The sequence below is a fragment of the Rhinolophus ferrumequinum genome, chromosome 16, assembly GCF_004115265.2.
Source record: "Rhinolophus ferrumequinum isolate MPI-CBG mRhiFer1 chromosome 16, mRhiFer1_v1.p, whole genome shotgun sequence".
Lineage (NCBI taxonomy): Eukaryota > Metazoa > Chordata > Mammalia > Chiroptera > Rhinolophidae > Rhinolophus > Rhinolophus ferrumequinum.
In genome coordinates this window covers 55806075-55830598 of record NC_046299.1, presented here as the reverse complement: position 1 = coordinate 55830598, position 24524 = coordinate 55806075, and the positions used below count along the sequence as shown (strand labels likewise).

At 55.9% G+C, this 24524-nt stretch overlaps 1 protein-coding gene across 5 annotated transcripts in view; it reads right to left on the bottom strand.

The window, feature by feature from the left end:
• The window catches only part of ZMIZ1 (zinc finger MIZ-type containing 1), a 231216-nt gene that overhangs the window by 33206 nt on the left and 173486 nt on the right, over positions 1–24524 (bottom strand). For all 5 annotated transcript variants that reach the window (XM_033129777.1, XM_033129776.1, XM_033129780.1 and 2 more), the window contains one exon: positions 1135–1279. In XM_033129777.1, coding sequence (XP_032985668.1) covers positions 1135–1279 — 145 coding nt within the window. The remainder of the gene's footprint in view (positions 1–1134; positions 1280–24524) is intronic.

Here is a 24524-nt window from a genome sequence, read left to right as displayed (position 1 = left end):
TTGCCTCACTGAATCCTATTTTCCCAATGAATGGGATTCTGCCCCTGCAGCATGGACACCCTTTGTGTAACCCTAGGACTGAACAGTCTCGTGCCTTTAGCTGAACTCAACAAAGACCTAGCAAAGGGCTGGCCACGCAGAGTGCTTCTGACGTAGGCAGGGGGCCATGTGTCAAGGGCCGCCCTGCCCGGGCAGGATGCTGGACTCCAGGGGCTCTGAAGTCCCTTCCGGCTCTGAGAGTCAATTGCCTCTAATTCGATTTATAAAACATGGTCAGTACCCCACTTCCAGGCAGCACCTCAGCAGTGCGACCCAGGTCTCCTGCAGTGAGCTCTGGACTGTGGGTGGCTCGGTCAGACTGGGGCATGAACCGAGCTCTGACTGCAAATGCTCCTGCTGGTCATCAGGGGGGACCCATCCATGGGGACCCGCATGGGGAGAGCAGACAGCACGACAGGCCCTGTTGTTGCAGGGTCAGCCCGCAGAGAACTAGGAGAGAGCACACCCAGCTCAGCAAGGGACCAGTGAGGTAAATTGACAGGGAACTTGCTCGTCCTGACCGTGGGCTCCTTCTGAGGCTACTGCAGAGTGGGCTGACCAGTTCCTCGGTGCCTGGTGGCCTCTGGCAAGCCCATTCCTGCCTGTGACCGTGGGCTTCTGGCAGCCCCGCCCCTTGCTGACTAACCCAGCCTCCTTGACTCCTGCCTGGTTTGCCTGGGCCGGTTCTGGCCCCAACTTGAGGTGGGACCAGCAGCCTTGTGACACCTTCCTGAGCCCCCTCCAGCCCCAAGTATCCTGCTCAGGAGAGGAAAAGAGGGCTCAGGACTGCTAACTTTCCACCAGAAGTCTGGAACCTGAAGAAGGGATGGCCCTCCCCGGAAGGGACAAAGCAGTCAGGCTGGGTAAGACCAGCGCTTTCAACCTCTGTTTTGATGGGGGAGAAACTGTGTCCACCCACAAGGATTTAAACAACTGTATTTTAGAAAACGTAACATCCCCACAGCTGCTCAGAGGCCTCCACCCAAGTTCCCCACCTGAAGGGCATTTCCAAGGAGATCTGGGGTCTGAGGGGTGGCTACCCAGCGCCCACCCAAGCGATCCCTGGCCTGGTCCTAGGGGCACATGCCCACTCACCTGTGCGACAGAGTGGGTTTCATGGAGCTCATGGAGTTGAGGGGAGGCTGCATGGGGAGTTTCCCGGGGGGGTCGCTCTGGCGGCTCTTCTGATGTCGGAGCAGCAGCAGGCGGCCAAGCTCCTCGCACCAGGAGGATAGCAGGGCTACAACGAAGGACAGGACGGTCAGTGGGAACCTCGGCCACCAGCCTCACCCTGACATGCCTGCCCCACCTCATCCTGCCAGAGGGGCCGTCACCGACGCTGGCCTTGCTCCCACCTTTGTGCGACACCAGGAGACTCACTGAGCCTGCTCAGTTTTCCCTTCTATCAAGTGGGACTAACACCTCCAAAGGAGGACTGAAAAGCTTCTGTCGCTGTAGGCACAGATCACAGGAGGGCGGATTTTACCGGCAAAGAGGAGAGTCAAGACGATGGAGGGGATGGCAGAGATGATGCCAACGGGAAACCAAAGGGGCCAAAGACGTCGTGTGGGGCGAGTTTAGGAACTGCCAGCCACCCCTAAACTTCTCAGTGAAGTCCACCCCCTGGATTCTGGACAAGCAGCTTGACATGGCTTCTGCCCACAGGTGGGGCCAAAATCACAAGGTGCAAACAAAATCCAGAGCCTTCCTGGAGGCTGTCGATGAGCCCAGGAGTTTCCACAGGGCCCTCCCTGAAACTCCTCCCCACAAAGGGCAGCACTGAGCTTGTGCGCACACACCTTCTGGTCAAAACTTAACGGGCCCTGCACGGCGGCGCACAGTGCTTGGGAGGACAGAGGATTTCCAGGGCAGAGGGTTGCTCAGGGGTGAGGGGTGGGGCTAAGCTAGAGTCTGCCAGAGGCACCAAAAGCAGGAGTGCACGAGACCCTTACACATCCAGGCCTTAAAAACCAAGAGAAAAGCAGCTAGAATTCACTGGATGCTGTGGGAAAGTGAAATTTTCATCCTTCACTGGCCCAGTGCAGCCACCAGGGGCCAAAAGCACCCTCAAGGTCAGTGTGTCCGGCCAGTCCTTCTAAAGTAGCTGAGGTGTGGGCAGACAGTGGGGAGTCAGGAAGGTGAGGCTGTCACCATCTTGCTGTGTGACCCTAAGGAGCTCACAGACCCTCTCTGGGCCTCAGTTTGCTTACAGAAGAAGAGTAATGACTCTTGCCCTGCCTTCTTTCCAGGGCTGTGTGAGGGGCAGACGGGGGAACCTCTGAGACTGCAGAAGCAAAAAGGGGTGACCACACCCTAGCCAATGCCCCACTACTGCCATGAGTACTTCAGCCAGACTGATCTGATAGTTCTTCTGGAAGTACTCAACCCAGTCAGGCAGCCAGGAGCCTTTTGAACCCAGGACTGTTCAGCCACTTGCCTGGACACAGAGCCCACTCCCTCATTTCCAGGGTATCACATCTGGATGCCGTGCAACATGCTTCTGCATCCTTTCCTCCAATATGCCCCGCTTGATCCAGGATATCAGCTGTTATGCCCATTTTACAGATAAGTAGACTGAGGCCCAGGCAGGCGAAGTCGCTAGTTCACAGTAACCACAACCAGAGAGGGGCCGAGACACAGATGGTGTCTTTATTCCACACCCTGGCAGTAGAGCCCAAGGCTGGACTAGAATGTGGGGGAGGAGATGAAACCCTTCAGAAAGCAAAACCAAGTGGCATGGTTTCTATCACCTCCGATTCTAGGAGGAACCCTTCAGGCCTTGTTTGAACAGCACTAGGGGAAGATGGCCAGATACACAATGCCCTGGAGTGGCTGGGCTGGGCTGCCACTTCAACCCTCCCCCAGGTCCCCTGTCAGCCTGGGGCCCAGAGAGGGCTGGGGAACCTGTAAGACCCTGCCAAGCTCTACCCTGCCCATGGCCCAGGCCAGCTAGCGGGGAGCAAGTGGGACCAGCACCTCGGGGAGAAGCAGGTTCTTTCCTGCCCCTCACTGAGTGGGTAAAGGCCAGGAGGAAGCTTTTAGAACCAGCAGAACCCCGTCCATCCAGTTCTGCTGTGAGCTGGCTGGAAGGGAGGTTCCCACTTTCCCAGCAGCTAGGTGGGGGCCAAGGGCAAGGGAAGGGCAATGGTTCTTGCAGGGAATGGGGCGAGGTGGTGAGGGGTCCCACTAGGGCTGCTGGGTACATCTGTTCAGCATGTGTGGTGTGCAAAGATAATGAATAAGAAGGCACACGGGGCCAAAGTCCAGCCTGTGCCTGCTCCCAAAAGGACACCTGTTTCTCTCTCCAAGAGCAGGTGCCGATGAGTGAGCTGTGTCTTATAAAATGCACCGTCCCTCTCCATGGGTCTCACCTTACCACCACTGCACAGGGAGGAGAGTGCTGGAGTGGAGAAGCCCCACCCTGGCATGTCTCTGCCCAGGAACTGTGGCAAAACGCCCCTAGAGCAGGCGCCCAGAACACATCTGCCGCAGCTGGAGGTGGGGGTCGGGGTGGAACAGCCTATTCAGAGAGGCTAGAACAAATAGAAATGAATTTCCAGATCGCTCCATTCTTCTGCCAGGCCCCTAGTTACCGCTTCTTGTGCGGGGGGCACTGGGCATCTGGAAACTCATTTGCACGCCAAGCACGAGGCGCTGGATCGCAGCGATGGAGGGCCCGCTCGGCTGCCAGCACAAAGGACGGCCACAGATGGTGCGCCTGCTGCCTGCCCTGCCCGCGCTGCCCTCCCAGCCTCCGCTTCTCCTGGGGGCCACCCTGCCACGCGGGAGGCATGGGAGGCACCATGAGGGCATTCAGACCTTCTCTCCAATGTCATGGGCCACCCCCTGCTTGGCCAAGGACAGCCCTCGTGTTCCCATCACCATCGGAGTGATTTTCCTTAAAGAGAATAAAATAAAGGGAGGCTGGTGGCGTAGCAGGGCCTGGGATGCTGTGCGCAGATGGGATGCGTGTATCAGGCAGCCGTGGCACAACACAGATGCCAGGACAGCACCTTCCTACAACCTAGAGGGAAAGGACGGGGAGCAAGGGAACACCACCCTTCAGCCCGTCGGCCTGAGTGACCGGCAAACACAGAGGCCAGGCTGGCAGACACATGGCGGGAGGATACGTGGCGGACAGACCCAGTGCATGCTCTCAGCATGGCGCAAACCAACACAGGCTGTTCTGAGGCGAACGCTGCTTAATGACAACATGTAGGAAGTTGCGATCAAAAAGGGAGTCTGGGCACTGTCAGCAAGAGGAGGACCGACAGACAGACAGACAGACAGAGGCAGGTAGAGATCACACAGACAGCCCAGTGGGATGGGTGTCTGCGTATGTGTCTGGCCCTGGCTGTCTAGACACAGCTGAGCTAGGCCCGTCTGCTCTGATGAGGCAGGTCCTGCCTGCATGCCTCGTTGGTCCTGTGTGTCTTTGCTCTGGGTACTCGGTGGGACAGGGCATGAAAAAGGACCACTGAGCACAGGCTCTGGTACTAGAAAGGGGTACCAGGCATGAAGAGTCCCAAGATGGGGTGGGAAGGATGGGAAGAATTTCAGGGCGACACTAGGACACTAGTGCTCCTAAGCTGAGCAGGCAGGGTCAGGAGTGTCCGTCTACTGCCCGGGCAGCCGCTGAGGCCACCCTTCACCTCAACCTCTAAGCACCACTCACCCTGATAATCTGGGTTCCACTACTTAGAGCTACATGACCTTAGGCAAACTATAGAGGCTCTCTGGGCCTCGGTTTCTTGATCTGTTAAATGGGCATAAAACTAATGCTCACTCCTTAGGATTACTGTGATTAAGTGACACCAACATCTATAAAGTGCTTTAAACAGCATCTGGCGCATAGTAAACACGGAGTCCCTGAAAGCATTGTGTGTGGTCTTTGGAGAGCAAGGGGACATCTGCAAATGGGCTCTGCTCTCTGCAGGCAGTAAACCGCCTCACGAATAGGAGGAAGCCATCCCAGGCCCCTCCAGAAGGTGCCACGGCAGCCCTGATGGGTACCAGTGCCACAACACTCAGGAGAGGGGAGCAGTAGGGATAATAGCGGGCGGGCCCGGCTCTGGAGTCCCACACACGGGCCTCGAATCGTGCTCTGCCAGTGTCTAGCTCTGAGATTTCACGCAGGCTGCTTCACAGTTTGGAGTCCCAGTTTCCCCAGCTGCCCGCCTCAGAGAGTGGACGTAAGCTGTAAATGAATGTTGTCAATCAACTGCAGGGGTACCCAAGCAGAAGCCAGAAAGGGAGGGAGAGCAGGTGAAGACCAAGGGACCCTGTAACCCACAGCAGCCCCAGAAAAGCAGCCCGTCGATGCCACGCCCACCACGGCATCACGTAATATTGGGAAAACTGGAAAGGCACCAACCCCGGAACTGTCTCTGCCAGCCATGCGATACCTTCAGCAACTCATCTAACTTTCCTGTGCCTCAGTTGTCTCATCTCTAAAATGGGGTGGTGGTAATTCTGCTCCCAACTCATAGTTGTTAGGATAAGCCGAGTTATCCCGATGAAGCACAGGAACAGCACCAGGCAACACAGCGGGAGCTACACGTGTTTGTCAAAATGACCTTTAGTGTTATTGACCTTGGCTGGGAGATTGATGACCACAGGACGGTTACGAGGCCTTGGCATCTCTGTCTACTTTGAACCACATGGCAGAGCACAGAGACAAATGAACTGGAGACCAGTGTAGCTCTGGAAGTTCACAGGGTGGGGTGCTGAGTGTCTGTAAGCCCAGGCCCCTGGGGACGACCAGGACCATCTGTCCCCTCGGCCACAGGCTTTGCAGAGCAGACCCATCTGAGCCACCAAGGTGGGCACTGAAGGGCAGAATGAGGACACACTGTGTGCCTGCGACACAGGAAGCAAAAATCACTTCCCTGTTCAGAGGCAGCTCTGCCTCCAATTCAGCCAATGGAAAGGCATCTGTGGCCCTGGCAGGGAGGTGTCCTGGCTTCTGTGAGGTCTCCTTGAGGGCCTCCCTGGACATAGGGCAGAGCGCAGCTCCCCAGGCCAATGGCAGTATCATGAATGGGGGTGGGGTGGGCAGGTTTCTTAGGCTCCAGGACAGCCCAAGCCCCCGGCCTAGGCATCCACTTGGCACCGTCTAGAGCCCTGGTCTTCAGCAGCCAAATTTCAGAAGGTCACGTCCATAGGGGAAGCAACAGTCCTGAGGGATTCCAGCCAGGGAGAAGACACGACGGGTTGACCTTTCATGCTCCCATTACCTGCACTTAGCTCTGTAGTTTATCCAGGAAACCACAGGGGGCGGGGAGGAGGGCACCAGGGTTTCCATTCCAGACCCACCATGGACTTAAACAACTAAGATCATTCGCCTTCAGTACACATCTTACGGTAGAGTAGACGTTGTGTCACGGTGTGGGTGGTGGTGTGCTTTTCCTTCCTGGTGGTACGTAAAATCATGGTGTGTGTGACAACGGGGGACATCTTCTATTTAATGGTACCCAGTAGATGTGTCTGGGGGCCCCTGCACCAGAAGATGCCACAGCTCTGGCAGCATGAACTCCTCTGGGCGAGAAATGGAAGTGCGCGGTGGGTCTAAGACTCAGGGCTGCAGGACACAGGTCGGAGGGAAGGCACCAAGGGAGAGCCAGGACCTGACGTGCTCCCCAGCACCTTCCTGGCTGCTCCCCTACAGCCAGCAGCCACCCGTGTCCTTCAGGGACAAGGAAAAGGAAATCAGATGGAAGAGTGATGGCAGGTCTACAGTGGACCACTGGGGAGTTTTAGACCGGGCTTGTCCCAGATGTGCCCTCTTTGGGGACAGTGTCCAGCCCTGCATTTGCCTCTGTGCCTGCAGCTCCTGGCAGAGCACGCCCTGGACGGGCTGACCAGATGGACTAGCACGAGGGCTCTGGTTTTATCTGAGAGGCAGCAGAAGGAAGAGGCTGCATTCGCGATGTGGGAATTGCTTGGCTCCAGGTAAGGAGGGTGGAGCTGCCTTTTCCAGACCAGACTGATCGCCAGCAGACAATGAGCCAGTCGGAGGCAGAGGGGAGGCAGAGGTGAAGTCTGAAAGTTGAAGCATCAAAGGGGTGGACAAGCTTGTTGGGCACGTGTGAGAGGCTGAGCCTTGCCAGGCTGGACTCAGGCTTGAAAAGGGGCCAGAAACCAGAGGTAGCCATTGCGGCCACAGGAAAAAAGGCGATTTGTTCCCTATGGCGGCAAGCAGGGGGCTGTTTCGACACTAAGTGGCCTGGAAATGCTCGTTCCCAACAAGGTCTGCGCATTTGGAAGGGATGGGAGCAGCAGTGGGGGGTGGGGAGGATGAAAGGCCATCGGGGAGGAGGGTACAGACATTTGGACGGAAGGGCCAAGCAGAATTATCAAATGTGCTGCAGCCTGGGGATGCCGCACGCAAACGAAACAGAGGAGTATTAAGTATCAAAGAGCATCTCAGTTGCTAAAAGGCTGGAGAACAGAGGAACTCTGTGTGTGTGAGTGTGTGACAGTGTGTGTGTGTGTGTGTGTGAGAGAGAGAGAGAGAGAGAGAGAGGGAGAGAGGGAGAGAGGGAGGGGCTTCTGAGACCCAGGGCCAGGCAGGACTCGGGGTGTCCAGGTGGCAGCCTGCCAAGCACTGGCCTCTCAAGTCATGCCCTGGGGGCGGGGGGAGGAGAGTTGGGCAGACGAGGCGGAAAGAGGTCCTGGGAGCACAGAAGTGAGGTTCACTGTCAATGAAAAATCCTAAAGACACATTTTCAAACGCTTCCATACCATCCGCTCACTAAATCTATACAAGATCCTCTGAGGTAGCAGTAGAGGGTGGCGGTCCCATTTCCCCAATGGCCGGGGCAGCCTTGCCTGGGGTGTCAGGCGGAAGAGCCAGGCATCCAGGCTGGGCTCCTCCCCTCTGCCTCCTGACACATTCTTGTGCTCGTTGTCTCCATTCCCCAGGAGCACCTCAAGCCACCTCAGGAAGACTCACCCCCCCCCCCGGCCCCCGCTCTGCCCAACCCGCAGTTCATGGAGGCCTGATTGTCCTTGCAATCTGTCCCATGCTTCTTGCCTGTTCTAAACACATTCTGCAGCCGTGTCCATTTTCCCCTGAATTATGACAATCACGTACTATAATTTATCTCAGTCTCCAAACCTGCCTGCCGCCAACCCATACTTTGCAAGGCGGCCAGAGGAATTCTTCCACCGGTGCTTTCTGATCATCTCTTTCCAACTGTGTCCCCAGAGGCTGCACTGGGCCTGGTGGACGGCAGATGCCCAATGGATGCAGAAGGAATGACCGACCCTGCTATCTGGAGGAAAGCTGTAATGTTCTATAGCAAGAGCAGGAGCCCTGAGGGCCACGACGGGATTTGAGGGGCTCATTTGTACTAGCTCGGCAGGCAGGACGGTGTTTGGCACAGGTTATGCAGCTGACATGTGACGAAGGGACTGAAATGAATCACAGGTAGATAACCCAATATGCAAAGGATGGGAGAGTCAGACAGACACTCGGTACACTGTCCGAGACCCAGGCTGCCTGGTAATACCTGCGACCTGGCACCCTGTGGTCTCAGCCTGCAGGCAGCTTCCCATTCCCTGGGGGCAGGGACCTAGCCTCAGGAGCATCAACCCTGAAAGGAATCCGATCATGGCTGTGTCCAGAGATGGGTGCTGTCATCAAATAAAATCTACAACCTGTTTCGTGACATGCACAGCTATTGGCAGGCCATGCCAAAATGGGGAATGGAAGGTAAACAGCACACAGAAACAGTGTCACTTAGTACAACTTGGGAGGCAGCTGCACTCCTGGGTTTCCTCTGCTCATGGGCTGGCATCGCTGTGTGAGTTAATGGTGTTTGTCCCACAGGGCTCCCTGGAGACGCTGCTGCTGCTCCCCCTCCTGCCTCCCCAGCCCAGGCCACACCTCCTACCCTATGACCTTTCTTCATCTCCCACACATGGCATGCTGGGACCACTGCCCAGGGAAAACTGGGGGTCAGAGACAGTGGAGGCTCCTGCCGGCACCTGGGGACCAGTGCATATGAGAGGTTAGGGCGCAGGAGGGGAGGGCGAAGGGGGGAGTCCATATAGGCCTGGGCTAGTCTCTCCATCTCATCTGTAAAGTGTGGAGACAACAGAAGGAATCTCTGCTCTCCGGCTTCGTGTCAGGAGTCCCAAGATGAAGGAAGGACCTGAGCTTCAAACCACATGTGAGAGATGGTGAGTCTAGTCCAACGAGTCTCAGCTGGGAACCTGGACGCTACACAATGCTGATGACCTTCTGCTTCTAAAGGCAGAATGGCCAACAGCACAGACTCTGGAGCCAGGCTGTCCCCTGTGCTTCCTGCCTGTTCCAAACACCTTCTGCAGCCACATCCGTTCTCCCCGGAATTATGACAATCACGTACTATAATTTATCTCACTCTCCAAACCTGCCTCCTGCCAACCCATACTCCGCAAGGCGGCCAGAGGAATTCTTCCAGCAGTGCATTCTGCTCACCTCTTTCCAATTGTGCCCCCAGAGGCTGAAATTGCAACTCGGCCATTCGGCAGCTGTGTGAGCTTGGGTGAGTTCCTTAACCTCTCTGAGCTTTGGTTTTCCCTTTTATAAAATGGGGATGCTAAATATTACCTACCTCCTAAACTGTCACGAGGATTAGCCAAGCTAATGCACATCAAATGCTAGTATGATACCTGGCACAGAGGAAGGAGTACATAAGGATAAATTGCTATTTTGTTGTTGTTACTGAGCACATATCCTTTTAGGATTAAGAGGCGTCTCTGTCTCCCATCTACATGCTGTTGCTCAAATACAATACAATTTCTTGCACCCATCTCCAAGAGCATCACAGTGCTTGCATGCCTTGGGCCCAGCCTTGCAGTACCTCCACACTGGGTACTCTCTGGGCAGGCAGAGTTGCTCCCCAGCGCCCAGCTGTACCCATACCCAATGTTTTCCCTGCCAGGCGCTCTGCACGGGGTGGACCCCAGGCACCATAAAACTAAGCCCTGGTGGCTGCTCACTGCTACCTCAGCTCCCAGGCCATGCAGCGCAGGCAGCCCGTCTGGGCAGATTCCTTCTCCTCACAGCACCTGGGTGTGGGGCTCTGGGGTGGACTTTGCAGCCATCCTCTCCGTACTGGGCCAACAGAGTGGCCACAAACAAGGGGTGGGTCGCCGGGAAGCCTGGTCCCTCCTCAGCCCCCATCCTCTGTGTGTCCAGCAGAAGTTGGGATGGGGACCCGAGTCACGGCCAGGATCCCTGCTCTCACCCCTATGCTCCCAGCAGGAATGGGTGGTCTGACCTGTGACCCCTGGGAGCTGAGCTATCCACAGATTTGGTGCTCAGCTGTCCTCCTCTGTAGGCCCACCTCTGCTGGGTGCCCCCAGACATGGAAAAAGGGTCCCCTCCCCGCCAGTTCTCTCAGGTCATCTCCCAGGAGGAAACAGCACAGGATGCACATGACCACGGAGAGGCGGGAGCCCGGGGCAGTGGCTGCTGAGCCTCAGGAAAGCAGGCTTCCGCCCCGTGGTGCCCAATACGCAGGCCTGTGAAATGGGATGGCATCTCCCACTGTGGACAGCGAGGACCTAACGGGGTCCTGAGGGCATACGGACAGCCCTTTACTTTCCCCAACTGCCTGGAGCCCTCCGCCTCACTGGAGCCTCACAACCCCCTAGTGGGGAGCTGGCCAAAGATGAGGTTGTCTGTGTTTCACGAAGCAGAAATCGAGGCCCAAGAAGGGGTGATTCACCCAGTCTCACCACAGCAGAGACTCTGCCGCTGGTCCAGAATGGTTTCCCTCTCACCCCCACAAGTCTGTGATGTCACGTATCTGAGAGCAGGCACGTCCCCAGGAGACAGCTCTGCACCTCCCGCCCACCTTCCACTCCCATGATTCAGCGCCATCCCAGTTTCTTGTTCCAGTTTGCTACCAACTTCCTGTGGGACATCGGGCAACTTCCTCCTCTCTGGATCTACGTGCAGGAGTGAGTGGGCGCCGAGTTCTCCGAAGTCTGAGGGCCCGTGAATCAGCCCTGGCCTCACAGTGGGGTCATAGCTCTCAAGGCCGAGGTCAGCTTTGACCCGTTCTCTATCCTGCACGTGCTGTGGGATGAGCTGCCCACCCTCACACCTGGCCTGGACACTCCCATGACCGGGTTCCCCACCCCCTGCCAGCATGGGCTATAGATGGAAGGGGCTCCAGGATCTCACCTTGCCCAGGTGTCCCGTTTACTAAGGTCGCAAGCCCAGAGTGGGGGGAGTGGATCTCATGAGAGGTCTGACAGCTGGTGTAGGACCCAGGGGTGACGGGGACCAGGAGGGGAGGACGCTGCAGCCTCAGGTGCGGGGGCTGCTGAGGGGTTAGGACTTCCCCCTGGTTACAGGAAACATCATTTCTGGAAGGTGTAGGTTGGACTGGGGGGGCCCTGTCAGCTGACTCCTGGAACATAAAACCAAAGATGTTTTCCTTGCGGGAAAATCTTGCTCTCCTGCAAAATCGCCATATCATTGCACTACCACCAGCAGCAGCAGCACACTGTCCTGAGTTTCAGCTGCTTCTAGTTTTTCTAGATCATTCCCACACTCTGTTCCCCACTCTGTCATCTCCCATTACTAAGTGGTTAAGAAAGTCAAAACAAGGAGTATCACTTACTGGCCCTTTAGCTGCAAGTGACCCTGTCGCTCTCCTACCTGTCCCCCGAGCTACACATGCTCAGGCCCCATGTGCAGAGAAGACTGACCAGGTTGATGGCGGTCGGCCCAGGATGCACCTGGAGGCTCACGGCCCAGCCCATCCCCTGGGCCCTACCTGCTTCCCAGTGGTTGGCAGGTCCTGCCATCTCAGGTCCTGAGGTCCAGCCCAGCCGGAGAGGGCCTTTGGGCTGTTCCCTCCCTCCTGCAACACTCCTCTCACACTCCCACCCCCTCTCCCCAAGGGCTTCCCGGGTTGGCAGGAGCTAGGAGTCTCAAGGCGTGTGAACTCACCCTGGGAACTGAACTCCGGGGACCTCGGAGCTGGCAGGGCTGATTCCCAAACCGGTTTGGCTGTCCCTGACCTAGCAGAGGCTGGGCCTGCGGGCAGGATGCTTGGACCCAAGAGATGTCAGACGGGTTGAGCCTGTCCTTGGGCTTTAGGAAAATCCCAGGCTGGAAAACTCCCTGCCTACCTGGGCCTTCCTGGATAACTCAGATTCAAGTGAAAAAACACCCGACACAAGCTCAAGGGGACATTTTCATCAGGAAGAGGATGCTCCTTTCCTCTGGCTGGTACTCCTCAGCTTGAAGGAGGGGCCTGGGCAGGGCTGTTGGCCAAAGTGCTGCCATCCAAGGAGACCAGATGGCAGGGAGCTGCCACTGGGTAGGCACTGTGCCCCCTCAAGGGGCCGCCTCACATACCGCTTGCCCCTGGACTCTCACAAGCCATCCAGTGGTGAGGGTACCACAGCCCCCATTTTAGAGACGAGGGGTGAGCACAGGGAAGGAGGCTAACCTGGCTCAGGACACACCTAAGTTTGCGGCAGGCCAGGACCAAGGCAGGCTCTTCTCCTCCGTCCTGGGATATTTGCTGGCAGCGGGGCAAGGGTGGGAATCTGGAGTACCTCCACTGAAAATTACACAGCATTACTAGCAAAGCAAGCGTGCTGAAGAGGGGAGACGGGCGCTGAGCCATCCCCACAACAGATTGAGGCCAGGCGGCCTCTGTGCAGCTGACCCCATATTCCAAGAGGACATGGGTTCCAACAGGACAGATCCTTTGGGCTACCCAAGGACTGACCAGAATATCCATGGGGGCAGGGGTGGCGGTGCCAAGAGCCAAGAGTCTTCCCACCTCCATCTCACTCCAAGGTACCAAGGATGCTCTCGGCAGGCTGCTGGTCCTGAGGACACACTCCCACTGCGTCCGAGCCATACCCACCCTGCCTCTGCACACCTGTAGCCATGTCCCGAGAACCTCAGAGCCCCTCACTCCAGCAGGTCCCACCCAGAGAGCTTATTTTCTATTCTGTACATACAGTTTCTCCTGCGGGCTAACCCCCACTGCCTGTGGCTTGCTCTCTGGGAGCCACAGAGGTAAGGAGGGGTTGCAGGGACCAATTTTCTCCCTGGGTAACTGACTTTTTTGAGGCTTCCCAGCTGGGTGCTCACAGTTTGGGGGAGTCCTGCATCCAGCATAAGAAGAGGTCAGAGTGAGGCCAGGCCCTTCTCAGGATCAATGAGACCCCCCAGTCTAAACAGCATGGCCATCCATCTTCGAGGAAAGCAAGAGGGCGGAAAGGCCTTGCTGTGCCCTCCTTCCATTCACTCCGGCCCCCATGTCCAACCCCACGTCCTCGGATATTTCTGTGGGAGCCGGCAACAAACCCCGGGACTCTCTAAAATGGTGGTTTCCTTCCACCCAGCCTGGGCTCATGAAGACAGCAGGGATCTTCCTGGGATTCTGGTTTGGAGACTAAGCCGTGGGGCGGTGCCAGTCCTAGGCACCTTTGTTTCTATAACAGTACTGTCTGGAAAACTTGCCAGCCCTAAAGAGTACCTGAGGGGATGTGTGCTGTGGTGACAGGGGCCGAAGAGAGGTTTGGGGTGGGCAGGACTCTGCCAGGTGATCCTTCACTACTGAGAGTTGGGTTCAGGCCACTGCTCTTTGAGAAGGAGCAGATTCAGGAAAAACCTGCTGACTGGACCCCCAGCTCTCCTGCCTCCAACCATTTACACCCCCGAACCCACCCCTCCTGCTCTGCTGCCTTCCCCCGGCTGAGTGACCTGGTTAACCTCTTAGAATCTCAGGCTCCTGGTGCAAGAAATACAGATGGTAATTCCTTCCTCTCCACTGCAGGCCTGTAAGGGTGAGGCCCAGCCACAGGCAGCTGGCGTAGAGGTGGCAGCCAGGCTCCTGCTCCAGTGGCAGTCACTCTGGGCACCAGGCAGGGGCACACAGGACCTGGCCCCATACGAGCATTTAGTAGCCAACTCAGATGCTCCTTCCTGACCCCGCAATATGGGAAATGACAATTTCCAGCGGGTTCTCTACCCAAAACCACGTGGCAGGGTTTCCTCTCTTGTCCGTTTACCCAGGAAGACAGCGCATCTCCTACACGTTTCACGTTTCCATGTCTTGGCTTCCTTGGTGGTCACTTCACTCCTTTCCCAAGAAACCCTGAGTGTGGATGTTTGAAGGAGCCCTGGAAACCACCCATGCCCAGCTGTTAAGACCTCTCCACGTGCCCAGCAGGGGTTGGCAATGGGTGACCCAGCTGCAAAACACCAGACTGGCTTCCATTCATCCCACTGGGCTCTCCTAAACTGCAGAGGTATCTGTGCATTTTGGAGACTACGTGTTATTCTTTTAGCACGTGATCTACTTGTTTTAGTTATGTATAGGTAGACAACCATGCAAACAAAACCTGACACACAGACTGAATTTATAGAACACCCGGAGTGTGGGGCAGGAAACAAGAGCAGAGCTTTCTCTTTGCAGAAGCTCCTTCTTGTGATGAAATGATTCTCTGTGAGGTTTCTTTAAATATCCAGCTGCCTTGTTGCAATGAAAATAAGAATCATCTATAAGGATTCCATTTACATCTAGCGTTTCCTGGCTGCACTGTTACTCAAGAGTGTCAACACACCTGGGTGACGTCTGGGTAAATCTGGGTCCTGCATGGTGAGGTCCCAAGGCAGGACTGACCCACCTGGGTCTCCAGGCCAGGCGTTCCCAATTTTACCTGTGCATCAGAATTATCTGGAAAGCTTGTTAAAATACAGAGTGCTGGGCCTCACCCCCAGTGGGGTGTCTGATTCCGAGGTTTGGGGTGGAGCCCAAGATTGTACATTCCTAACCAGTTTCCAGACGATGCTTGTGCTGCTGGTCCGGGGACCCCACTTTAAGAACCACTGCTCTAGAATGACAGGCGAGCTCAGTGGTCATGTGCTGCATGAACAGAGGGGGAGGGGACAATTCTGTCCCTACCCCCTTCTGGGTTCAGAAGACACAGACGTTCTCAGGCCAGGAGCACCATGTGCCGCTGACTCCCCTGACCTCTGCCTTCAAGGCCCTGGAGGTCTGCGTCTGGACTCTCCTCCTGGCCGTGGTCCAGGAGAAAGAACACTGCGCAGGGAGTCAGAAGTGGGTGTGCCCAGCTTTTATCTACTCGCTATCAACTGTGTGGTCTTGGGCAAGACACTGGCATGTCTGTGCACCAGTTTCTTCATGTAAACCTATCTCATCTAGTTGCTCGAAAGGCGTAATGGGGCAAACTTGACAGCGGCTACTGTGGATGGAGAACTTGATTCGGGCTGGGCACTGTTCTGAGCACTCTGCATGCATGTCTCCTTCAAGCATACACTCTGTGAGGTAACTACTACTGTCTCCCTGTGACAGTTCTCAGCTCCACTACTTGCTAGTGTGTCAGCTGAGTGGCCCTGCACCCTCGGCCTCGGGGTCTGCCTGCCTCACAGAGCGCTGTAAAGACTGCTTAGGTCCTGCAGGGCTCGCCCAGCTTGCTTAGGCTCTCAGGAAGCAGCCCCAGGGCAGCTGTGCTTGCAGACGAGGGACAGACAGCAGCCTGGGCCATCTGCAGTCCAGGCCAGCTCCCCGTTTCTCTTCCAGAGCAGCTGGGGGAGGGAGCGTCATTTGTTTAGGCCTCTGCAGTGTTTAATCACCACGAAGCTCTCCTGCCTTCCTCCCCCCTCCAGCGCCTGCTCTCTCCCTGCAGGAAACAGCTCTCTGCCTTCTGCCTCTGATGGAGGCCATGAAAAATTAACACAGCACCCAGAGAGAAGGAAACACCAGAGCAGGGAGGGCCATCAGAGCCAGATGACCAGCAGGCCCCGGTCCAGCAGGCACCAGTCGGACAACCTGGATCCCGAGGGGGCTCTGAAGGGCCTGTTGGTCACACGACTGACCACCCAGCAGGGCCACAGGGTTTTGAACGGCTGTCAGCCTGAGGGTCTAAAGCAAATCCGACTCCCTCTGACGAAGCTAGAATGCAGAGCCTGGGCCTTCCTGGGCTGTCATGCCCTTAGAGAATCTGAGGCTGGGAATCCCTTTTCTGTCTCTGCCCTGAAGAGAGCCAGGCATGCAGGGACATGCCCCTGGAAGGTCAGTTGCAGGCCAGGCAGAAACTTGACACATCCCTCTTCTCTGTTCCTTTTCCTGACACCCCTGTGGAGTGGAGATTCCTACCCCCATGTCACAGGACGAAACTGGCACTCAGAGAGGTTAAGGAACCTGCTCAAGGAAAACCAGCCAAAATAACCAAAATACCTGGCAAAGTGGGATCTATTTATTTTTAATTAACGAAGTTATCTTTTTACTTATATGAGTAATACACAAATCCATTCTCCTTAGACAGCTAATATTTCAGATAGAGACCAGAAGAGGGATTAGGGCCCACATTTTTCCATTACCTCTGATGGTTCCACCTCACTGTACATTTCACCACACTCCCTTCTTAACTTTTAAATGTTATTTTGAAGAAGTAACGTGTGAAAATGATTAAAAATACAGAGAAGTAGAAAACAAGTATGTACTGAAAAACAGTCTCCCCGACCCCAGTCTTGCTTCCCCTGGTCCTCCCACCAGGGGAATCACGCCGGTGGCTTTGCTTTCTCCCAGAGTTATTCTGTCATTTACATCTATCACGGCCCTTGCACAGTCTGCCTGGAAGCTTCTTGCCCTGGATGCCCATGTGATGAACCCCCCCCCAGCTTGTCCCTACTCAGTGACGGCTTCCATTGACCTTTCCAGTCTACAGATGGCAACACCTCCCCTGCTACCCGTCTTCCTCCGTTTCCTTCCCCTGCTTAATCCTTCCCCACAGCACTTACTACCTTCTGCTTGTTACGTTTTTTTCTCATCTGATGCCCCACTCCCCTCACTGGAGCAAAAGCTCTCCCAGTGCAGGCGTTTGCAGTACTGCATTCACTGCCACACCCTCAGTGCCTAGAACAATCCCTGACACTGGGGCGCCCGTGAACACCCATGGAAGGGCGGACCCGGGCAAGGCATGGACGGGCACAAAGGGTGGCATGTCACACAGGCTGTTCTCAACCTCCTTGCTAAGAATACACGTTTCAGCTCAAATGGATCGTGACCCCTGGAGGACAGAACGGTGCCTTTTCTATCTTGTCTTTCCCAAGGAGCCAGCCTGGTCTGGGGCACACAGCAGATGCTCAGAATGACTGGACCGGAGACTTGACACCCCTCCCTACCTCACACCACAGACCCAAAAAAAAAAAAAAAAAAGAGCAAAATAATACATTGTCTGTAAAATGATACAGGAGATTATCTCCACGACCTTCGGATTGGGGAAGGTTCTCAAAGAGAACACACCGAGCACTAAGCCTAAGGAAAAGCTGACAAATTTTCCAACATGAAAGCAAACAACTCCTGGTATACCAAAATACCCCATTAGGAGAGTGAAAAGGCTAGCCCAGGGTGACTGGAGAGTCGAGAGAGACAGAAGCTGCACAGGGCACGGTCAGGCCCAGATCGGGGGCTCTAGGGCATCAGGCCCCCCAAGACTGAGCAGCCACCCAGGAAGGCTTCTCAAAAGAGATGGAAGGTAACTCCATCTCACTCCTCCCTCAGCCCTGCCTCTTCCTCCTCTTCCCTGAAAAATCAGAGACTTAAGACAGACAGAAGAGCCTCAGCCCCCCTCCTCCCTGCCCCACGCAGAGATAACCATGCAAGAAAAAACAAATTAAAGAGCCCAAGAACCTGGCAGGGCCTTGGGAAGTTTGGCTTGACAGGGCAAGAGCATTTAACAAAGCTCACATCATCCATCACTGGAGCCCAGTCATTTAGATACTGGGCATTTGATTAAACTAATATGGGCGGCTGGGGCGAGGCATGGCTGGGCGCTTCCTACCCTCGCCTACAAATTAGACCGTCACACACAATCCGATTACCCTGACTGCAACATTTATCTCGGGAGAGGGGCCATCCATCACTCCTCAGCAGCTGGCTGTGCGTGCGCCTCCTCCTGCAGGAGGGGGTTAAGTGTGCCCCCAAGTTTCAGCAGGCAGTGCTCACTCATCGTTCATTCCATCACCCACTCCACAAACGCTGCCCCCAATGCCCACCCTGGGGTGGGCCTTGGGCTGGGCACGGGGGGGCGGGGAACAGAGTAAACACAGTCCTTGCCCTTGAGGAGCCCACGGAGGGCATGTGAAAGAGGAAGTAGCTGAGCTGGCCGTGAGGGAGAGCTCAGTGTGTCATACAGCTGCTGGGGCCAGGTTTTCGTCCCAGCTTCCTCTCCTCCTGCAGGGACCCTGAGTGTGACATGTCCCTGACCGACCTAATCCTCAACCTCGCACCGGGAAACGGGATAACAGTGCAGTGCTGTCCAACAGAACATTTGCAGTGATGGAAATGTCCTCTATCTGCATGGCTCAAATCAGGAACCACCGGCCACATGTGGCTATCGAGCACTTGAAATGAGGCTAGTGTGACTGAAGAGCTGAGTTTTCGATTGTACTTAACTTTACTTCATGACATATAAGAGTAAATGGCCACATGGGGCTCCGGCTCCGTTGCTGGACATGGCTGCTCCCTTTTCGAGGTCGCAGTGGAGGGTCAGCCAGGCAGCCCTCGAGTGCCCCGCGCAAAGCTCTGCACGCGGTAAGTGCTCACCGAAGGCTAGGCCACCTCGTTCTCAGCGGGCTGGATTCTGAGGCCAAGGATAAGTTACTGAAAATCCTGCACTGGTAACACAGCCACTTTTGCTGTCTCGTAGTCCACTAGGGCAGCAAGCTCCCATAGTAAAGAAAAAGCCGTGAGGCTCAGAGGTGAAGATGGCAGAAACCTAGGAGTGGCAGAGACAGAACTCGAGTCTGTGGTTTTGAACCCCATCCAGCCACTGAACACCTGGCTACCTGGGAGACAGACAGCAGGAGCAAGGCTTGGGATGGGGCACGTGAGGACAGGTCTGCTGGGCAGAGGGGGGGCAGCAGCCTCTCCCCGACCACCAGTTTGTGGCCACTGCATTGACCAGCTTCTCCTCTGGACTGTCTCTTTTCAATGCCAGAGCCGAGGAAGTGAATGCCAGCCACAGAGGTACGCCAGAGTCACCCCCAAGCCAGGCCCTTCCCAGCATGTCCCAGCCCTTCAGGCCAAGCCCAGGGTGGCACAGAGGCCCCTCGCGAGCACAGGGCAGAGCTGGGGCAACCGACAGAATGTGGGGTTCCAAATATACCAACTCTAGATGGGCCCTGTCCTGAGGCTTTCACAGCGACCAGGGCAACCAAACAGGGAGCCTCAGGGGATACTTGGAGCAGTAGAGCTCAGGGTTCCTCATGCTTTACATGGTGCCAGCGAGCACAGGCTGGAAGGCTGGCAGATGTGGGTTCCGACCAGCTTCTGGAACCAGGAACATGATGGCTCTGGATGAGTCAAGTCCCTTTACAGGACTATAGTGGGGACGAGAGGCGCTAGCAAATGTGTGGACAGAACACAACACCCTGCAAGTGCTCGTTCACATTATTGGTGTTGTCCGAGGTCTCAGGGCAGGTGGAGACCAGGTGAATTCCCCGCCCCCTCCATTGCAGCCTGCATCACGCAGGCCTGGGAAGGGTGGCAAGGAGCGGCGGCACTCCAGTAGGGGCCTGACACCCCACTCTTCAGGGATCTGCTGTGTGACCTAGCACAAAGTCGAGTCACCCTCAGGGGCCTCTTTTCTTTATCAAAAACAATCAGAAAATCACAAGCGCGTTCAAACCCTTTGGTGAGGATAAGATGGGACACGTGAAAGCACTTAGAACCTGGATTTGAGCAAATCTGATAGAATCTAAGTGTGCCAATGAGCAGGCTTCCCGGTAACCTCAGAGCAGCCTGACCCTGGAGAGAAATCGCCCCCCCATGCGAAGACAAGCCTCCTACAGAAACAGACAGAGCTTAGAAGTCCAGTCTTCAGACACTTGTGAGATGTCCTGCTGGCAGCAGACTTCTCGTAACACCAGAGACTGGAAAGAGACAGGCCCAGGTCACCAGCAGCGCTCGTGACTTGCTGTAGCTGGTGTTGACAGGCTCCTGGGAGTGGGCTGAGCAGCCCACTGTGCTGGGCACTGCGGCCTGCAGCTGGAGGCAGCTGCGAAAGGGAGTAGGCTGCCCTGGATGGAATGTAGGAGGTTCTTGGCGGGAGCTCACTACCCGGCTGGGAGACGGGGAAGGAAGGTGGCAGTGTGGGAGCCAGACCAGAAGAGCCTAGAGCAGGGGTGTCCAAACTGCGGCCCGAGGGACAACTGCGGCCCGCAATCCATTTTTTATTGGCCCGCAGCAAATTCCAAAAATATATTTAGTTGACTTAAACACACCAGGTGAGGCAATATGTACTTCACCTCGAGTGAGTGGCCCGGCTGTTTGCATATTTTACCGCATACGGCCCTTGGTGAAAAATGTTGAAAAAAGTTTGGACACCCCTGGCCTAGAGGGATGAGGTGACCTGGAAGAGCCAGAGATGAGATGGGAGTTGGGGACAGGAGAACACCAGGGGAGCTGAGGAGGCCTCCCTGGAACACCCCCTCCCCCAGAGGCACCCTTCTCTGCCGTCCCAGTTGAAGGTACACTTAGCCACTCACACATTAGTATAAATGAGTTGATAACAAACGGTGCCAAGGAGCAGGAATTGCAGGAAAAAGAATGGGGTGGGGGGAAGGTAGCAGGTAGCTCCCTGCAGCAAGCCACCTCCACTAAGGGAAGACCCTCAAAAGCTCCCCAATGGGGACCCTCTGCTGCTAGGATCACCAGCATTCCCCCCCTCCCCAAAATGCTGACACTCTTTTGTTGCCACTTAAACCAATTTGGGGGTAATTCTGCAGGCAATTGTCTTCCGATTTACAATACGGCTCAGTGATTGCATCAAGGCTGATGGTTCAGGCTGTAATTGTATGGTAATCACTTCTGTTTATGATCGATGCGGAAATCACTATTGTTTTCCAGCAGGCTTGTTAAATCAAAAAAGTGCAGGGGTGGGAAGAGAGGGTTTATTTTTGTGAGTTGGAGCCCCGGGAAAATGAAATTAAGTAGAGCAGCCCAATGTGGGGGTGGTGGCTCTGGCGGCAGAGGCACGCTCCTCAGTTCAGAACTGAGAGACAGAGACAGGCAGGGATGCACAGGCCACAAGAGAGACATAGAAGGTACAGGTGGAAAGGCACAGAGCACAAGTGGGTAGAGACACAGGGAGGTGGCAGGAAAGCCTAAGGAATGGCCAGGCTTGGGACAGACACGGTCAGGTACGCAGATCCACACAGAGGTGCCCAGAGACCCCACTGCTCATACGTGCAGAGACGCCAAGAGAGATACTAGGGGATCCCCCTTACACACACACCACACTTTACCAGATCTGCCGTCACCCATTCCTCGAGAGGTGGGGACAATCCAGGGGCCAGGTGGCAGGCTGGGCACTACCTACCTCTCAGGACTGGAGTCCCCTACTTGCCCCATCTGGGATCTGCCTGCCTTCTCCTCACCTCTGCCCCAAGACTGCCTGAAAATAGGGTGGCAGATGGTACCTGGGGGGCTCAGGTGGCAGGAGCAGGGCAGTGTTGTGAGCTGAGCTGCTGCTGTGGGGACAGGGGGAGCTGCCCACCTGGCGGGCAGAAACCCGAACCTCCCAGAGGCTATAGGGAACAGGCCCGGGCTGGGTGAGGGGCAACGCCTCCCCGGGCAGCCACGGGCACTCTGGCACCACAGGACTGCGCCAGCCCAGGCTGGAGGCCAAGGCCCCGCAGGCAGCGAGCAGGCACCAGCTGTTATGTGCAGCTCAGGCACACCTCTAGGTTGCATGCTGAGCTTGGCTACAAGGCATATGTTTTTTCAACTATGCAACTTTCTTCCCCAGCCAAAGTGCATGGAGACCACTGAGCAAGTACTGAAAATCACAAATATGGTGAGAAATATTAGGTGTTTGGTTTCCAAAGCCTGCAGGCTTAATGCCCTTCACCTCTGGAGCTCCCCTTATATTGCCTGCCCCTCTCTAGCAGTCTAAACCACCCTCCAGATTTCATGGCTCTACCTCACCACTCCAGGAAAGCCTTTCCCCACCAACTGGACCCTCTTCTCCTGGGCCCCATGGTACCGAATGTCATGCTGACTGTGATGCAGGACTCTGGTGGCCCACGGACCAGGCTCAGTGACTCTAGCAGCTTGCTTCAGTTTTCTGAGCCTTTTTGTTCAACAGTAAACGGGGATGTGCTGGCTGTGTCTTATCACGGGTGACCTCCCAATGGCTAGAGCGCAAACATCATTCAGCAGCCTTCCAGCTTCAACGTGGGCACAAAGGCCATCCCGACCTGATGACATGGCTTCCCTCCAACCCAGAGCGCCCCGACTTTGCTGTCATGCCCTGCAGGTCATCTCAAAAACAGCCAGGGCCCTGGGATGGTGGGCAGTGAGCTCGGCCCTCCTTGAATGGAGAAGAGGACCACCCCCTTTCCCCCACAGGTCTTCCCCTATCTGGGTTCGGGCCCTGAATTGCCCTAGCCTGGCCCTCCAACAGACTACCCCCAGACGGGCTGTGCCCTGAACTGGGGTGCCCCGGCTGCCTAATTAGGGGCTCAGCAGGGCATGCCAGGCAGCTGATGGAAAACCTTAGATATGGAACAATCACTCCTAATTGGACTTCCAGGATTCCGTTTAAGAAAACAGACAACCCACTCACCCCACCCCAGGGACTGTGCTTCTGAAGTAGATACAAACAAGAGACAGTCGTTCAACACTTACAACAAGGTTGGCTAAAGCAAGAATTTACGCTACAGTGAAGCTGTCTAAACAGAGAGCGACACCCCAGGGTGGGGAGTCCACATGTGCATGTGTGTGTGACAGCCTTCGCAGGCCCACGCGTCTACACAGTGCATGCTGGAAGCTCAGCAGTGTGTCTCTTTTGGGGCCACAGTCTCATCTTTACTCTGCTCAGGGGGGGGCCCTAACCAAGCCCTGGATCCTGTGGTCTGGACCCCACACTAGCCCAGGCACTGTCATGGAGATGAGAGGAGGTCTCCTGGGCACTGATGACTTGTACTCTGAAGGTGAAGGTCAGAGGTGGAGCCTCAACCCCACCCTGAAGCTCCCCCACCCCCACCCTCAGTTCCCCTGTCTCCCCAGTATTGGTAATGAGAGTATCTTCCCTCCCAGGGGACTCCGAAGAGCTCTAGAAACATCAGATATTTTTACTTCCTGCTCTAACGTGTAACCTCCAGTTTGGGGACAGCCAACGACCCCTGACCTCTGTTTACTTAGCACCCTGAAGTCAGGTCCCTGGGAGGGGAATTTAGGGTAGGGCCATCTGGCCAGGGTGTTCTCTGCCCCTGCACCAATCCCCCCACGGCTGGCGGCAGGGTGCAGAGGCTCTGTGGGAAGAGGTCAGGGAGCCAGGCCATCAGGCCCCCGGGAGAGCCGCTGGCTGTGTCCAAGAGACAGGGCTGTGAGGGCTCAGAGTCCCAGCCTACCCCAGGTCCTTTAATCCTAGTCCTAAGTAGGACAGGAATCAACAACCCCATTTTTCAGATGGGGAAAGTAAGGGTCCTGAGAGAAGAGTGACTTCTCAGGAGGGGTGGAATGAAGGTGGTCCTCTGACTCTGCAGTGCTCTGATATACCAACAGTCTGAAAGTCTCTCTCCGCAGGTAACTGAGAATATTCACAGAACTTTTCTGCCATTCCTGAGACAGGCAGAGAGGAAGCTGTGGCTACCAGGTTTCCCTGGGAAGCCATGGAGCACCCTTTCCTGGAGGTCTGTGAGGGTCTAGTCATCTTCCCGAGGATGGGAAGGGCCTTTTGGGGTCAGCTCCAGCGAGCTGGCCCAGGCCCCTCCCCCAGTCCTTGGAGTGATGTAGTGAGAGAGGCTGCTGCGCTGGATGTCCTTGGCCCTCTTTCTCGGGGGGAGGGGGAGGCCATCCCTAGAAATGTGCAGTCCGTCGGGTGAGCCCCCTCTCAGAGCTTCAGGTCTGCCCTCTGGTTTGAGTGGGCTAAGGACCTGCTTGCCCTGGGGAAGGCACAGGGCAGGGCCAGGTACAGTGACACCTTTGTCCTGGCACCCCTTCTCGCAGTCCTGGGCCCCCAGGGCAGTCAGGGGACCATCCCGCCTACCCCAGCATGGTGATAACAGCTAACGTTTCTGAAACGCATCCTTTGTGCCATGGACGTGGACTCGGTGGGTCCTCGCAGCAACGTCGAGGTCACTGCTAGTATCATCCCTGTCTCTGGAGGTGGAGGCTGAGGCACTGAACACCTGCCCGAGGTCACACGACTGCTGAGTGAGGGGCTGGCACACACAGCCTGGCCCTGCCTCTCCCTTACATGCTGGGGAGGGCAGGTGCGGGCGCCTGCACGCCCCAGAGGAATCAGGACGTGTTCACTTTTACACACATACACCACGCAGCTCCCACGCCGGACACACTCCCAACATTCTGTGTTGCAAATCTGCACAAACCCATGAGAACACGGCCATAGATACCCATCCAACTTGTAAACATCGCGCACACGTCCACATGGACAGACGCATGTTCAGCTGCATGGGAACC